The 16843-nt window shown below is 42.2% G+C and overlaps 1 protein-coding gene across 9 annotated transcripts in view; it reads right to left on the minus strand.

The window, feature by feature from the left end:
• CDCA2 (cell division cycle associated 2) overlaps positions 1–16843 on the minus strand; it is a 52596-nt gene that overhangs the window by 22981 nt on the left and 12772 nt on the right. For 3 of the 9 annotated variants that reach the window (XM_027077368.2, XM_027077367.2, XM_027077366.2), the window contains exons 5-10: positions 13330–13480; positions 11897–12096; positions 10297–10381; positions 3636–3686; positions 2767–2975; positions 426–510 (exon numbers count right to left, since the gene is read on the minus strand). In XM_027077368.2, coding sequence (XP_026933169.1) covers positions 426–510; positions 2767–2975; positions 3636–3686; positions 10297–10381; positions 11897–12096; positions 13330–13480 — 781 coding nt within the window. Of the gene's footprint in view, positions 1–425; positions 511–2766; positions 2979–3635; positions 3687–10296; positions 10382–11896; positions 12097–13329; positions 13481–14642; positions 14790–16843 lie in introns of those variants that run through there. The other 6 variants (XM_015062656.3, XM_053216406.1, XM_027077369.2 and 3 more) reach the window with 6 other exon arrangements.

Consider the following 16843-nt stretch of genomic DNA (forward strand, 5'->3'; position numbering starts at 1 on the left):
TAGATAATGAATGGGTAGATAAAAAATTAGGCTACATTTCTTATCTAAAGTACGTATCCTAGAATCTTTTAGCAGCTATTATTTGTATAATAGTAAATACTGTTTGTAGAGAAAAAAAATTCAAAATGGAAAAGGTAAGCAGTATTTCTAATTACAATACAGTAATAGATTTTAAAGTAAATTTTGCATGAGTATCTTGGAAGTTTACCAAATTGGAATATTAATTTCCTTTAAGTGTTACCATTAAGTACAAACGGGCAGATGAAATGAACAGACCAATTCTGAGACTCCAACCAACTGTTCATTCCCATGTAATTTCCAAAGCATCGAGGCATTTAGCAGATCATTGAAAATACCACATACTAGCACAGAGTTTTACAAGAAAATGGTATCCTCAGGCTTCCAAATAAGTGTGGATTTCTTACCTGTTGTTTGTTCTTTGCAATAGTTTGCAAGATTTGAGATTAAGCTCGGATGAGTCCCGTCATCACAGAGATTGTCACAGTGTTCCTAAACAAAATAAACATCAATGAATAATTTTACGCATATAAATGCACACTCACAGTCATTAGGAATGGTCACTTTGAACTTTCTTCTGCCAAAGGTAATAAATACTATGTAGTGTCGCAGATTACGTTTGCTTTCATAACTGTTCTGGCTTAGTGACATTAGCCACAAGAAAACCTGGACTCTCTTTATATTACTTTAGTAAATCGTATTTTAGGAGAAAATTAAAGAACAGAAATCCATAACATGGGCTGAATGCATTCCATCATTTTTATTTTTTTTTTTTAATTTTTTTTTTTAACGTTTTATTTATTTTTGAGACAGAGAGAGAGACAGAGCATGAACGGGGGAGGGGCAGAGAGAGAGGGAGACACAGAATCGGAAGCAGGCTCCAGGCTCTGAGCCATCAGCCCAGAGCCCGACGTGGGGCTCGAACTCACGGACCGTGAGATCGTGACCTGAGCTGAAGTCGGCCGCTTAACCGACTGAGCCACCCAGGCACCCCGCATTCCATCATTTTTAATCTAGCAAATGAAGTTAAGGAAAATATGAGTGGCTAGAGGTATGATGTACTATGGATGGTGTCAGATCAGGCTATCTATAGGTGTAAAAATTGCACAAAAACAAGAAAACAGGTAAATGGCATAATAGGGTGTTTTGTCTCTTAAGTATGGGAAACAGACTTTTTTTAAGTGTGTAAATCTCCTGTCCCCATTACTATATTCCTGATTTAGGAGCAAGGAAAGAAGGTAGTATCTGTCCCTCTCTGCTTCCCCAAGAGATTATAGAGTTCGTGAGGAAGGGACAGCGCAAGTCCTGAATCGCCAAACAAGGCAAAACTCAACACAGGGCCACTGGAGGGAAGCAGGGGAGTGCCAGGGCCGTGGGCTGCATGAGTCACCTCCAAACCATCATCTGCTTCCCAAACCCTGGACCAGTCCTTGTTCTCTAGAGCTGTTCATTTTCTCCAGTGCACCCATTCCAAAAGCCCCTCCTTCTCTAAGCAAATGCCCTGCCCCAAACAACCCTCCTTGAGCAACTGTCTCTCAAGTCCATTTCATTTTCATGACCAGGAAAACGCCCATTATTTGTGAAATAAGTGAACTTAGAAAATAAAATTCTTGTGAATTTTTACATTTGTTTGTAATCAAAACAACCGTGAAAATTAGCAAACAACTCAAAGTGTATACACCTACAAACTTTGGAGAGCTTAGTAAAAAGATCAATTATAAAAATCTTCACATAATTTTAGTGGTAGGACTGGATGTTTGCTACGTAACGTCGTTAATCAGTAAGAGTTGTAAGGATCATGAAGATGCTAAGCCTGTTTGAAAAGAAACCAAATACATAGGATATGAATAAGCAGCCCTGTATAGAGCTCTTCAACCAGAAAAACTGTTAAACAGTTAAATAACCACTGACCATAACTACGTCTGTAAATAGAAGGTACTACTTTACTTTGGCTTTAGAAACAGATGTGTAGGCAGGGTGCCTGGGTGGCTCAGTCGGTGAAGAGTCTGGCTCTTGATTTCAGCTCAGGTCACGATCTCACGGTTCTTGAGTTCGGGATTCTCGATCTCCTGTCTCCCTCTCTCTCTGCCCCTCCCCACTTGCGGGCACACACGCGCCCTCTCCCTCAAAAATAAATAAATAAACTTTAAAAGAGAAAACAGAAAAGAAAGAGATGTGTAGGCATGGGTATATATTTAAATGCGTACGGATTGGAAAAAAAATTACCTCTCGTTTGCCGGGCACTGGTGCTAATTTCCTATTATTATTCCACTTCCTCTGCTCAAATTAGCCATCCTTGCAGAGATGAAACCAAGGTACAAAAAAGGTTACAGAATTTGCCCAGCTCTTAAACTTCAGAGTCAGAGTTTGAAACCGGGCACCTGGACTCCAGAGCCCAGCCATTCAAACTTCTCACAGCATTTACAGCCTGGATTTTTTTTTTTTGTTTTTTAACATTTATTTATTTTTGAGAGACGGAGCGAGACAGAGCATGGGTGGGGGGAGGGGCAGAGAGAGGTGGGTACACAGAATCCAAGGCAGGCTCCAGGCTCTGAGCTGTCAGCACAGAGCCCGACGCGGGGATCAAACCCAAGAACCGTGAGATCATGACCTGAGTCGAAGTCGGAGGCTCAGCCTGAGCCACCCAGGCGCCCGCAGCCTGGATTTTAACATCAGATTTCTCGTGCTGTTTTAAACCAAAATGAATTTTTATTCCATTCGCTTTAGGACAAGTAGCTCTCAACTTACCTGCAGGCTTTCTAGAAACAGGTTAACAGAGGGTTTCTTTAGCACCGAACGAAGTACGAAGGTCTCAGAGGATGCAACGTCCCTCTTGCAGAGTGGAGTGACCAGTGACCTGCCTTCAGGAGTGGTGTCTGTGCTCACTTCCGTCAAGTTGTCAAGGGAAACAGCAACACTTGATCTTTCACCCTCTACACACTCAGCAACCTTGACTCCTTCCGAGTAAACACGTAAACAAGAGATGTAGAAGACATCTGAATCAGGTTGTTCCACACCAAAAACATCATGTATTTGCAAAGAGAATAACGTGCTACAAGTAATTCCACCCTAGGGGCGCCTGGGTGGCTCAGTTGATTAAATGCCCGACTCCTGCTGTCAGCTCAGGTTGTCATCTAACGGTCAGGGGATCGACTGTGTGGGGTCGTTGGGCTCTGCAATGACGGCGTGGAGCCTGCTTGGGATTCTCTGTCTCCCCCTCTCTCTGCCCCTGCCCCGCACTCATTCTCTCTCAAAAATAAATAAATAAACTTAAAGAAAGAAGGAAGGAAGGAAGGAAGGAAGGAAGGAAGGAAGGAAGGAAGGAAGGAAGGAAAGAAAGAAAGAAAGAAAGAAAGAAAGAAAGAAAGAAAGAAAGAAAGAAAGAAAGAAATTTGACCCTAATATATCCTGCTTGGGGAATGATATCTGGAATTTCATTTGGATATATAAAAAGAAGACAGAGAAGTGGCAATGGTCACAACTTGCTAACTACTGAGGGTAAAGGTAAGCGAAGAGTTTTGGCTCCCACGAATCTAAGACGGTGCTTGCAAAACAGAGCGACTGACTGTTAGCCTGCCTCCACTCACAACACCCAAGACTTACACCATAAAACTAACCTGAGTTGAACAACGACTGAGGACCAATTTTACTGCTGGAGTCAGAGGTATCTCAGGATGCAAGGGTGGTGGGAGGGAGAAGATGGGATGAGAAGAGGAAAGATTATCAAATCAAAACATTTATATGTTGTGTGTGCCTGCAAACAAGGCAAAGCTTCCTCCTGCAAAGTTTTTTTCTCACGGGAGTATTTCTTTATGACCCACATTTAACAAACATGTTGGGCCCTTTTTTCTAGGTGCTAGACCTAGACATGACAGGCACTCCTTTCTAGGTGCTAGAGATACAACAATGAATAAAACACACAAAGCCCCCGGGATACCTGGGTGGCTCAGTCGGTTAAACGTCCCAATTCTTGGTTTCGGCTCAGGTCACGACCGCGTGGTTCATGCGTTCGAGCCCTGCCTCAGGCTCCATGCTTACAGTGTGGAGCCCGCTTGGGATTTTCTCTCTCTCTGCCCCGCCCCTGCTCGCATGCACTCTCTCTCAAAATAAACCTAAAACCAAAACCAAAACCAAAACCAAAATGAAAACCCACATAAAGCTCCCACACTTTGGGGAACAAATAGACAGTATAAAAGATCTGGGAGGGGTAGAAGGTGAGAGGAAGCTATGGCTACGAAAGGGGGAGCACAGCATGAGGGTTCCCTTTGCTGGAACGGTTCTCTATCTTGACTGAAGGCAGTGTGGCCACATGAGTCTCCCCACGTGTTAAAATTACATGGAACTAAATATACACATAAATGAGTGCAAGTCAGACTGGTGACATCTGAAGAAAAGTCAGTGGATTGTATCAGTGTTAATTTCCTGGTTGTGACACCATATTACTGCTACCCAAGATGTCACCACTGGGGGACACTGGGGAGGGTGGACACTGGATGTCTATATTATTTCGTACAACTGCAAGCGACTCTACAGTCATCTCCAAATAAAGAGATAAGGTTAAAGAAATGTTTCGATAACGACAAGTAGTAATTTAGGCCTTTAAAGGAAATGATGTAGAAGTTAAGGGAATAAGGCAGGATATGGTGGGAGGGGGGAGCTGCTGTTTTGAGGTGTCTCAGGGATCCAGCAGGCATCTGGGTGAAGGGACGAAGTGAGCCACGCACACATCTAGGGAAGAACATTACATGCATGAAGCCAAGTGCGAAGATCCGAGATAAGAACGTACCTGACGCACTAGAGGGACAACAAGGCCGGTGTGGCTGGAACAGCCTGAGCAAGGAGAAGAGAGATAAGAAGCTTCCAAGAGAAGGCTAAGGACTGACCAGGCCGGGTGTGGGCTGGCTACTATTCTAGGTACAGCGGGAGGTCAATGAAAGATTTTGAGAAGGGGAATGATATAGTGTAGCTGTCATTTTAAAAGGAGCACCCTGCCCACCGTGTAGAAGATTCCAAAGAGGGAGGGGGACAGAGATGGAAGCAGGGAAATCACAGAGGAGACAAAACAATCCAGGCAAGAGAAGGCGGTAGCCTGGACCACAGTGATGATACTTAGGAGGTGGGAAATGGTTAGGCATTTGATATATTGTCAAGACAAAGCCAACAGTATTTGTTAACCGCACTCAAGTTTAACTTTTGAAAGGGAGGTGTCAAGGTAATGTCAAGGTTTTTGACACAAGCCAATTGGGTGAATGGTCAGTATTGTTTACGGAGATGGAAAAAAAACCGAAACAAACAAACAGATGAGCAGTCTCCGGAACGAGAAACAGTTAAGACCCATTTGAGTATGTTAAGTCCGAGATGTTTATTAGACATCCATGTGGAGACCAGAAAAGGCAGCTGAGCACTTAGGTTTAGAGTTCAGGGAGGACACCAAGGACGGGTATTGAAATTTTGAAGTCAGCAGCACAGAGACAGCATTCAAGGTGGTGGGAATGCCTACAATCACCTAGGGAAGTGAGTGTGCAGAGAAGTCGGGAGCACTGAACCCAGGGCATTCAAATGTTTAAAGGTCAGGATGGAAGAGAAGGAATAAAGAAAACAGACAAATAGGAAATGGCCAGGGAAATAGGGGGAAACAAGAGGGAATGAAGTCCCGATGCCCAGTGAAGAAATGGTTTCTCACAGGAGGACACTGTCAGCTCTGCCTGCCATGCTGAGACGCCAAGGAGAGGGTACATGGAGAGTGACTACTGGGATAGCAATGAAGAGGCTACTGGTTACCGAGGCCCATTTGGAGCTGCATCGAGACAGAATGGGAGGCGAGGGGACAGGCCCGGCCTGTTCTTTTAAGGGAGCTTTGGTACATTGGGGCGCCTGGGTGGCTCAGTTGGTTAAGCGCCGGCTTGGGCTCAGGTCATGATCTTGCAGTTTGTGAGTTCAAGCCCCCGCGTTGGGCTCTGTGCTGACAACGTGGAGCCTGGAGCCTGCTTCAGATTCTGTCTCTCTCTCTCTCTCTCTCTGCCTCTCCCCCACTCATGCTCTGTGTCTCTCAAAAATAAATAAACATTAAAAATTTTTTTTGTTTTAAAAAAGGGAGCTTTGCTACAGAGGAAAACAAGGAAATGGGGTTCTGGCTGAAAGGAAACCCCGGGACAAAGGCCGGTTTAAGATGGGAGATACTACAGCGCGTTGCATGTTAATGGGAAAAATGAACAACTCAGAAAAGAGGGGACACTTCATGCAGAAGGTCCTCAAAGAGGGAAGGGACCATACTGAAGGGGTTGGCCTTAGATAAGAGCCCAGAGGATCTACCATAACAGGAGGAAAGGGGCGGGGGGCATGCTTGTTCAGAGAGGCAGGAGGGTGTGGTGGTGAGTGGCCCAGGCCATTTGCTTCTGACATCTTTCCTTTTCCTGTCAATAGAAGCCACAGACGACGAAGGGGCACCAGGGAACTTTTATCTCAGTCATTTGTGAGCAGGGCTGCCAGATCTAGCAAATAAAACCGCAGGAGGCCCAGTTAAATTTTGAATGATATCTAATTATTTACATGTACGCATGTTGATATAAAAGAAAAACAGCACAGAAAACACACTTATGCTGAAGAATTATTTTTTGTAAGAAATAAATTATAAATACCTTAAAAAAAAAAAAAAGGAAGGGAAGGAGGGTTGGAAGCTTAAATGAAAAGAGAAGGTATGATTAAGGAACAGAAGGGACGGCCAGTGAGGCTATCAACGTCCGTAAAATTCATCTCAGATATATGGAGGGCAGAACAGAGTAGGAAGGCAGATTCACGGGCTGCATCTCCAGCAAGGTGGGTGAAACAGGGTGGAGAAGGCAAGGAGATCATGGAGGTATCATGTGGGTTCTCCTCTGCGAGCTCTCCTCTAAGTATTTTCTATCCCCTTTTACAAAATCTAACACCGCTCTGTGCCTCAGCCATCATGTTATGATTCAAATTAAGTCAGAGAAGACATACATTACAAGAAATGCTGAAGGAAGTTCTTTTTCAGGTTGAAGGTAAATGATACGAGAGGGAAACTTAGATCCTCAGCAAGGAATGGAGAACATCAGAAATGATAGCTATCAGGATAACCAGAGAAGATTCTGCTCCCAATATATAGGATTGGTGAAAGCAAAAATATTGTGGGATTTAAATACAGAGGGTATCTATAGTGTCAAGTACCATAAAAGACACAGGTGGGGAGATAGGAAATAGATCTATACAGTAGGTAAAGCTTCTATCTCCCCTAACACCAACTCTATTCAGGTTCCGGGACCCAATTCTAACATGGGGGGAAGGGAATCTCCCAGACAGACCACCAGCAAGCAATTCTCAGACACCAGCGGGGTGTCTAAGAATTCAACCCAATTCTGACACTATCCAGAGACAGCATCAGCTTCTGGAGGTGAAGGGCTCAGTTTTACAAGCGCATCCCCCATCTCCCACTTAAGATGCCAGTCACAAATCCTGGGCTGTCTCCTGTGCCTCTGACCCACCTGCTACAGACCAGAGGTTCCAACAACTTCCTCCTTAGACTTTGGATGCTAGTCACGAGTCCAGATTGTGACCTCCACTTCTGACAGCGTGGCTATCAATCAAGAGGCTCTCGGGACCTACTCCTTATGTTCTCTGAATTTGCCAGAGCAGCTCAGAACTCAAGGAAACACTTATGTTTACCAGTTTATTGAAGGAAATGATGAAGGATACGAATCACCAGCCAGATGAAGATAGGGTGAGGTACCCACATCTCCACATGTTCACCAACCCGGAAGCTCTCTGAACCTTGTCTTTTTGAGTTTTTATGGAGGTTTCATTACATGGCCATGACTGATGAAGTCACTGGCTGATTCAACCTCCAGCCCCTCTCCTCTCCTCAGAGATCAGGGGGCGGGGCTGAACCCTCCAATCACATGGCTGGTCCGCCCAGCAACCAGCTCCTGCCACTGGGTGGGGTCCAAAAGCCACCTTCATTAGTAATAAGACACCTATGTCACCTTCATGGCTTTAAAGTATTTTTAGGAACTGTGGATGAACACCAAATTTATCTGAAGGATGTATATTTGGTCATCCAAATATTTACTCATTCAAGGAATATTCATGTAGATAACCAATATGTATTTCTTCTTCATTGTTTTTTTTGAGCAGCAGGCAAAAGTTTATTAGACCATAAGATTAGAAAGGAGGAATAGGAGGAAAGCTCTCCATTTGAAAGTGAATGTCCAAGGACTATAGGCCAGGGTCCTTTTCTTTTTTTTCTTTTTTAATACATATAACTTATTATCAAGCTGGCTAACATACAGTGTGTAAAGTACTCTTGGTTTTGGGAATCTACCGATTCCCGTGTTCATCGCTTACATACAACACCCAGTGCTCATCCCAACAATTGCCCTCAATGTCCATCGCCCATTTTCCCCTCCCCTGCCCCGCCATCAACCCTCAGTTTGTTCTCTGTATTTAAGAAGTCTCTTGGGGTTTGCCTCCCTCCCTCTCTGTTTGTAACTATTTTTCCCCCTCCCTTCCCCCACAGTATTCTGTTAAGTTTCCCAAGATCCACATATGAATGAAAACATATGATATCTGTCTTTCTCTGGCTAATTTCACTCAGCATAATACCTCCTAGTTCTATCCACGTTGCTACAAAGGGCATGATCTCATTCCTTCTCATTGCCAAGTAGTAATCCATTGTACCAATTTGTATTTCTTATAAATCATCATAATGTACTGTCTTTTACCTGAAGTTATCAGTATTAATTCTAAGTAGACTGTGAAAGGTTAAGGATGTATATTACAATTGTAACTATGAACAAAAAAGATGCAAAAGGTGAGTTTAAAAGGTAATGGATAGGGGCGCCTGGCAGGCTCTGTAAAGCATGCAACTCTTCATCTTGGGGTTGTGAGTTGAAACCCCATGTTAGGACTAGAGATCACTTAATACATATATATGTATATACATATATACGTGTATACATATATACCTATATACGTGTATACATGTATATATGTATATACATATATATAACATGTATGATATGTATATATATAATACATACATATGCATATGTGTATACTATGTATAATATGTATATATAATATGTATATATGTATATGTAATATATACACTTATACATATATATATATTTTTTAATTTTTTTAATATTGAAAACAGATAAAAGGTAATGAATAAACGGATTTCCAAAAAGGAGATTTCAAATATATTCAAGAAAGACAAAAGGGAAACAGAGGAACAAAAAGCAGAAGAGAATATGCTGAAAAAACGGTATTTATTTACTTACTTAAAAATTTTTTTTAAGTTTGAGAGAGAGACAGCATAAGTGGGGGAGGGCCAGAGACAGAGACAGAATCCACACCGCCAGCACAGAGCCTAATGGGGGGCTCGAACCCAGGAAGCCGTGAAATCATGACCTGAGCCGAAACTGAGTTGGATGCTGAACTGACTGGGCCACCCAGGTGCCCCCCAAAAAAGGTAGATTTAAATCAAACTGTATCAATAATGACTTGAAAAGCTAATGGGCCAAACACTCCCATGGAAAAGAAGGGGTTTTTCAGAATAAATAAAAAAGCAAGACCTAACTATATACGTACGAGTTTTACTTCAGGGGAGCCTGGGTGGCTTAGTCAGTTAAGCATCCAACTTCTGCTCAGGTCATGATCTCTTGGTTCATGAGTTCAAGCTCTGCGATGGGCTCTGTGCTGACAGCTCAGAGCCTGGAGCCTGCTTCAGATTTTGTGTCTCCCTCTCTCTCTGCCCCTCCCTTGCTCATGTTGTCCCTCTCCGTCTCTCAAAAATAAATAAATATTAAAAAAAAAAGATTTCAAGACACAGGTAGGCTGAAAGTAAACCTAATACCTTACAGGTAACTTTCACTCAATATAAGCATACTGATTTGGGGGAAGTTTTGAATGCTGGTCCCTTTCCACAAACTTAAAAACCAAAAACAACATGTGCAGTGTTTTGTCTTACAAAATACACTAGTTAAGGGTTCAGAGATTCTGTTTTTTATAATGGATTTTACCAGCTTGGAAATATTTCATTGATTCTTACTGGTGGCAGTTCAAAAAAAATAAAAGTCATCTCTCATATAACAAGAATTCTGAAACATTTGTACTAGACTGTGAGCTCCTCAAATGGAGGGCACCATTTCAGTTTTCCCAAATTTCAGCATATAGGTAAATGCTGAAACATAAATATCCACTGAACAATATGTTTCAATGGGTGAACTGGCATGTATTAAGGAAAGATTAAACACTTACCACTTGAAGCTTCTGTGAGATCTGAAAGTGAAACAGACTCTTCAACCAAATATCCAGACTGCGTTAAACCAGATTCAAAAGATTTCTTGGGAGGAAAAAAATTAAAGAAATATTAAATCTTACTACTTACAGGAGTACTGAGATCTCTGTAAAGATTTGAGTAAGCATTACAGATTATCTGGAAATCTGATGTTAAACCAATCAATCATTATCTACCTAATGGTTACAAAATACAGGAATGGAACTAAAAACATCTGCAGCCTAAACATCCTACCAAACAAATTTCAGCTCCCTAGTAAAAGTTTATGGGACACATTTTTGTTGCCTTATTGTTTGAAGTCTACAAAACCGTATTAACTGATTCTAAAGAGAAAATTCTCAAAATTAACGCAGGATGTTATATAATTATTAATCAAACAACGGGAATATCAATAGCTAGGCTAGGAAAACCATCAATGGCTAGGACAGAAAACACACTCATATTAATGCGGAAACCATTTCTAAATCGTGGTGTGTGTCCAAACAATCAAAGTTCTGATGAGAAACGACTGGTTCTGTCAGACGATGATTTCATATCCGGGAGGAAAAAGCAGAGGGAGCAGAGATTGTAAGTGACTCCAAGATACAAATGAAACCTACTGGACCCTGAAGAATCTTTAATGACTATCAAACATTCATTATGCGGGTCCAGATAAGATCGAAAGGAGATGCACTGAATCTACGTGACAGAGAAGGTGCCAGGAATGTTCCAGCTCTAATGGTGTCAGGTGTCTCCTCTCACTGAAGATATGGGAACCTGCTGTATCACAGCACAACTAAAGCAAGGAAAGCCAGTGATGAGCTAACTAGCTTCCTGTCTACGTGTGAGTGAAGGTCAAGGATCTTCAATAGTATTATTTCACACTGCTTACCGTCTTTTGATAATCTTGACAGGTTTTAAGTAGTTATAAGCAACAAAAATCCCTCCAGCTACTTGGAAGAAGTAAGCAGAGCAAAGGGCAGCTAAACAGCAGCCTGCTTCCCAGCCGGTATTAAACCAGTTAGGTTTAATTGGAAATATTTCACTAATTCTTCACTAATTCTTATTGGTGGCAGTTCAACTTATTGGTGCCACTTATTGGTGGCAGTAAGACCCCACACCTGAGCCGCACAGCCCATATATAACCCTCAACTCATTCGCCAGTTACGTGTAAAATAATATGCTCCTACGTCTGCCTCCTCCAGCAGTCGAAAAGCTGCTCAAGGGCAGGACTGTGATTTCTCACCGTGGTACCACCAGTATCTAGAACAATTCCTCGGAAACAGAAGACCAGAAGGCTTAATACTTTCATAAAATGTTTTTCTGTAACCAAAAGCAACATATTAATCAAAACTGTCTAATAACCATTAAGCCAACAACAACAAAAATTTAGCAAGTAGGAAATACACACACACACACACACACACACACACACACACACACACACAGAGTACAATTTAAAACTCAGCTGCGGTATAGAAGTACAAGGTACCATAACTGAAAAAGGGTTCGTACAGTCTTAAAACCGCCTAGCCAGAAAACCAAAGCTTCATTTTCCTATGATTCTAGTAAGTGAATTACCTCAGAAAAATCTGCAGGAGAAGTTTCAACAGCACACATTGTGCCTGTATTAGGAGAAGGGGCTCTACAGGATATCTGGAGATCAACTGCGTCAGGGAGATTTTCATCAGAGTTGCTCTGAGAGGATATCCTTCGACGTTTGGAAGATAAATCTGCAGAGAACTCAAACTGTGGACACTGCCCAAGCCTTTCCTTTTTGGCTACGTATACAAAATAAAAACATTAACACAGGCATAAATATTTTTCTTTTCCTGTATCGTTTTAAAATTTCGTCGATAATGATTTTAATAAAATGTAACGCTTGAACCTAAACACTTTGCCAGTGAGAAGGACATTTTTCTATTCAGGAGAGAAATCTAACTGTAAGGCAAGAGAACATCACTACTAAACGGATAACAAACATTACTAGAGTTTTCTTCTAGACTTTAAAAAGGTACTAAAATACATTAATACACATTTCCATGTCTGTTATAGTATCTCACTCTATTTTAAAGTTTACGATGGACCCTTTCCTTTAGAGCATTTTAAAGGACGTGGTTATGTTCTAACACCGGTTCTGCTTTGACTACGTAAGATTTTATGAAAAGCCCAGACACAATGTGCCTCTGTTCTTCCTAGATACAAAAAGTGAATTTAATCGTCTGCAGAACTACAGCAATCATGGCCGTAAAATATTTGCAAATGCAGGTCACAAGAGAAAAATAGGTAAGTTACAAACTACAAATATAAACGGGTGCAGCAGAGTGGGTCAGGCAGATGAACTGGATGTGTCTTGCACATGGGGAGGTGCTGGAATGTGCTCGAAGGTGGTTCGAGAAACCAAAACCAAATCATCTGGAACCTTAGAGTGCAAAGCACCAGAGGAATGGCTGTGATGATTACGCCAATGCCAAGATTTTGTCTAATTCTGATGTTTCAAATGCTCTGTGATTGGAAAATCAAAAGTGACAGGCAAAAATAACCAAATGAATTACAACCTAAAGTTATGGTAAAGAATGTGACAGGCTATTAAGATGTCAGATTAGATCTATCTGTTTATAATATCGGGGTTCGGTGTTTGGCATTCGTAGAAATGCTTGCCAAACTTAATAATAAGCCTCTAAATATCACAGGTTGAATGCTCGCATTTGCCACATGCCTTATTCTGAAGATGAAACGAGCTAACTGGCTCTGACATGTTAACACTTAAAACTTAATAGCGGCCATGTGGAGACGTAGGCTCAGGAATGCCTGATAGCAAGTTTTTTCCAAGACAAACCAGAAATCTAAATTTTTGTATGAAATTTCCCAAATTTTAAGTGTTAGGCTCCATTTAAAAATACCGAGCTCTGCTCAGAAAAGACTGCCTTCACACTGTGGAACGCCATCTTTTTTATACCTCAGAGGCTCGTCTGAATCAACACAGAAGTCCAAACTGAATTCCTTCTACTCACTCAAGCCTGTTGTCGTGACTTCTCCTTCTGCCTCTGAGACTTCGGGAAAGTCAGTCATTTTTTCATTCTCCTTTATGCAGTGAAAAGCTGACTGGAAGGCAGACATTCGCTCTCTTAAAGAATTAACATTTCGATGCAGTACAGGACTGCCCTGTTAAAATAGAGATGCGGAGGGTATTATGGATGAAATCAAACAAGATTCTGTTTTCTAGGCCTGTAACCACTGGATCCAGAACTCAATACATAAAGACTTCCTGAAGATCAGGAGGAATAAATTAGCGTGTGAGAGTCTCCTCCCCCTTGAATCACGTATTTTCACTTTTGAGTATTTCGTGTGCAGCCATGATCCTAGCTCTTCCTCTGCTCCTTCCTTGGTTTTGAACCTGAGCAAAGAGGAACAGCTGTGTGGTATGTCTAGCCATGTTGTGACAGGCTGGTCAATACTGAGAGTCAGTCCATGCACATGACAAAAGTCCAGTGTAGGTGGGAAGCGCTTTAAAAAGGCACCTGTGCAAAACACATGCCTTCTTATTTGAGGGCTAAACACCTATTTAGAAGGATTCTTTCTGGGGAGCTTAAGGCCTCTCTTTTATAACTTAGAGTCCACAACCTGAGACAGCCTCAGCAAACCCAACTGGAAAGAGAAAGAAGTTTAGGACAAAAATGTTGGAAAGGCGAGTGTAAGCAATTATATGGAGAATACAGGAAAACACTGAGTCCTAGAGATGGGGCAAGGAAGAAGGGACAGAGGAACCTGCCAATTTGGAAACTTTACCCGACTTGCTAAAAAGAAAAAAAAAAAACACCGAAAATCATCTGCAGGACACATGATGGTCTCAATGCACCTCGTTCAATCCGAGCTAGTCTGACTGCTCATTTCCATCCGGACACCTGCCCCCCTGAAGGCCAGGACAAGACACAGATGATCTGTCGTAGCTCAGATACCCATCTTCACACTTATCCTCTCCCCAGCTAAATTCTCCTGATCTCTTGGGACCTTACTTCCTCAGAGCTGGAAGCCGGCCATTCACTAGAACTCCAAAGCCAAATGGTGTAAGCACAGGAGCTTTCTGGAAACTCTAACAGGGTTTCAGCCAAAGAGCCATCAAATGAAATTGACACTGGCAGCGACAGAAGTGCCAGATAAATCCAAGTAACATATAATTTAAGAGTTCTGTTTACCTATAAATTATTAAGTTCTCTGTCCAGGTTTTTCCCCCCCTTTATTATTTAGACTAACATATTTCCACCCACCCGGAGCTTGTAACAATTTAAAAATTACACCGACCAGCAAAAGTCAAGTAAAAAATTACCTCCCTTTAAGATATCATATGGAGAAGAATCAGTGAAAAGCTTGAAGCATGTTTGATGGTGAATCTGGTCACACACTTGATTCTATTCCCAGTTAAATACATTCACAAAGCCAACTGTTACACCATAACAATATTTTACATCCCAATATGATTGATGATGTAAAACCTTTATGACGTAAACAACACATAACACTCACACAAAGCTGGTGACCAACCCTTATCTAGGAGATACGGAAAAAATAAAGGGGTTATCCCAAAGTCATACAATTTGCCTCCAATGGCTTTTTTTTTTTTTCACACTCATAAGTGAACACGGTAGGGGAAGGTTTAATGTCCTCGGAATTTAAAGCACTTTGAAATGCTGCCTAAACAAATGAAAGTTTCCCTAGTTGGAATCATTTTTCTCTATTTCCTGATGGAGAATGGGAATATACAAAGTAAACGAAACATTCAAAATACACTGCTTCCTTTTTTCATGAATCTTGTCAGGAAACATTCCTCCTGTGTCCCAGATACTGTTCCAAGGGCTCAGGATACAGGGGAGAAATTATATTGTAGACTGAAATTCTGAAAACATATTAATGTAGTTTCAGGTACAAGAGGTGCTACGGAGAAGATAAAAAAGGAATGTGATGAAGTAAAAGTGCTGCTTTCGCTTGCATCAGGACGGCACTGTATCCCAAGCAGTATCTGAGTTGAAACCAAAACAATGAGAAAGTGCTGGTGGAGGGAGGATACTGGGGGAGAAAGGCATTCCGCAATAAGGAGGTAGAACAAGAACAAAGGCCTTGGGATGGAAGAAATAGGACGCAGCATAGAAAAACCCACCACGCCCAGGAAATGGAGGGAGATGGGGATCTGAGGCTAATGGTGGGCAAGGCTCAGATCAAGGAGGCTTCAAAGAAGGGGTCTGGGTTTAATTCAAGGCATAACAAAGCCATGGGAAGGTTTTAAGCGGCAGAATGAATGATCTGGTTTAATGTATCAGAACCACTCTGAGGGATGGTGGATGCATTAGGGAAAGGGGGAAGTAAGGAGACCAGTTAGGAAGTGGCACTTGGCAATCTAGGCAGGAATCACATTAGGGTTGTGGCAGGGGAGCCGTGGGACAGGTGGAATTACAGAAAGGTCTTTAATAGGCAACCAAAAGGTAGTGATGGGCTGGATGTGGAAGAAAGGAACCAAGGCAGATTGACAGATAGTTGGCCTGAGCCACTGCATGACAGCTTATACTAGGACAGGGAAGTGGGCTGGAGTTCCGGTAGGGAGTGGAACCCTAGAATTTGGCTGTGGCCATGTAATACTTCAAATGCTTATTAAACAACTAAATGAGGATGCTGAATAGGGAAATGTACATCTAGGTCTGGAGTTCTGGGAAGCTCTGGGCCAAAGCTTGACATTTTGGAGCCAACAGCTGATGCTTGAAGCCATGGGAAGGGATTAGGTTACCTAAGGAAGGCAAAGAAAAGGGGGCAGGAGAAAGCCCTGGGGCACGCAAGCATTTTTGAGAGGAAAATTGCAAGAAGGGGTGCAATCAGCACACGAAACACAGAGGGAATGACCAATGCCACCGGAAGAAAATTAGGTCTGTACAGAATCCCAGAAACCAAGTGAAGAAGTGTTTCGAGGAGGGAGAGGTCGAACACATCAAAAGCCGAGGAAAGGCTGAGTAAGACGCAAACTTAGATTTAATTTTTGTCCTGGCAAGGTGTAGGCCATTTGTGCTCAGTAGTGACGAAAGTCTTCTCGACTGAGTGGCAGAGACGAAAGTCCGACTGGAGCAGCCAGCAGTAGTAGAGAGGATGGGGCGGCAGGAAGGAGAGCAAGACAGGACAGACAACCTGGTCAAGGAGTTTTGCTGTGATGAAGAGGCACAGAAATGGGGTATTATGGAGGTCTAGGAAGAGTTCGAGAGAGAGATTAAGATTTGTTTGTACTAATGGCAAATGACCCAAAAGAAAAGGAGGGAAACGAAACCGGAGAAAAATAAGCTCAGAATGACCTATACGGTCATAGTAACGTAAACAGTCCAATAGCTACATCACCCAACAATTAGGAAGTTGTAGAGGGCAGAAAGTACGTATGTGCATGTATGATAAAAGGTGCAAGGAAGAAAGAAGGCTGATTCCCCATCATCCACAGTGGGAAGTCATCAGTTAATGCCTTAGCACCGAAAGATCAAGCAGTAGCTATCAGGCAAG

This window comes from Acinonyx jubatus, chromosome B1 (assembly GCF_027475565.1).
Source record: "Acinonyx jubatus isolate Ajub_Pintada_27869175 chromosome B1, VMU_Ajub_asm_v1.0, whole genome shotgun sequence".
NCBI lineage: Eukaryota > Metazoa > Chordata > Mammalia > Carnivora > Felidae > Acinonyx > Acinonyx jubatus.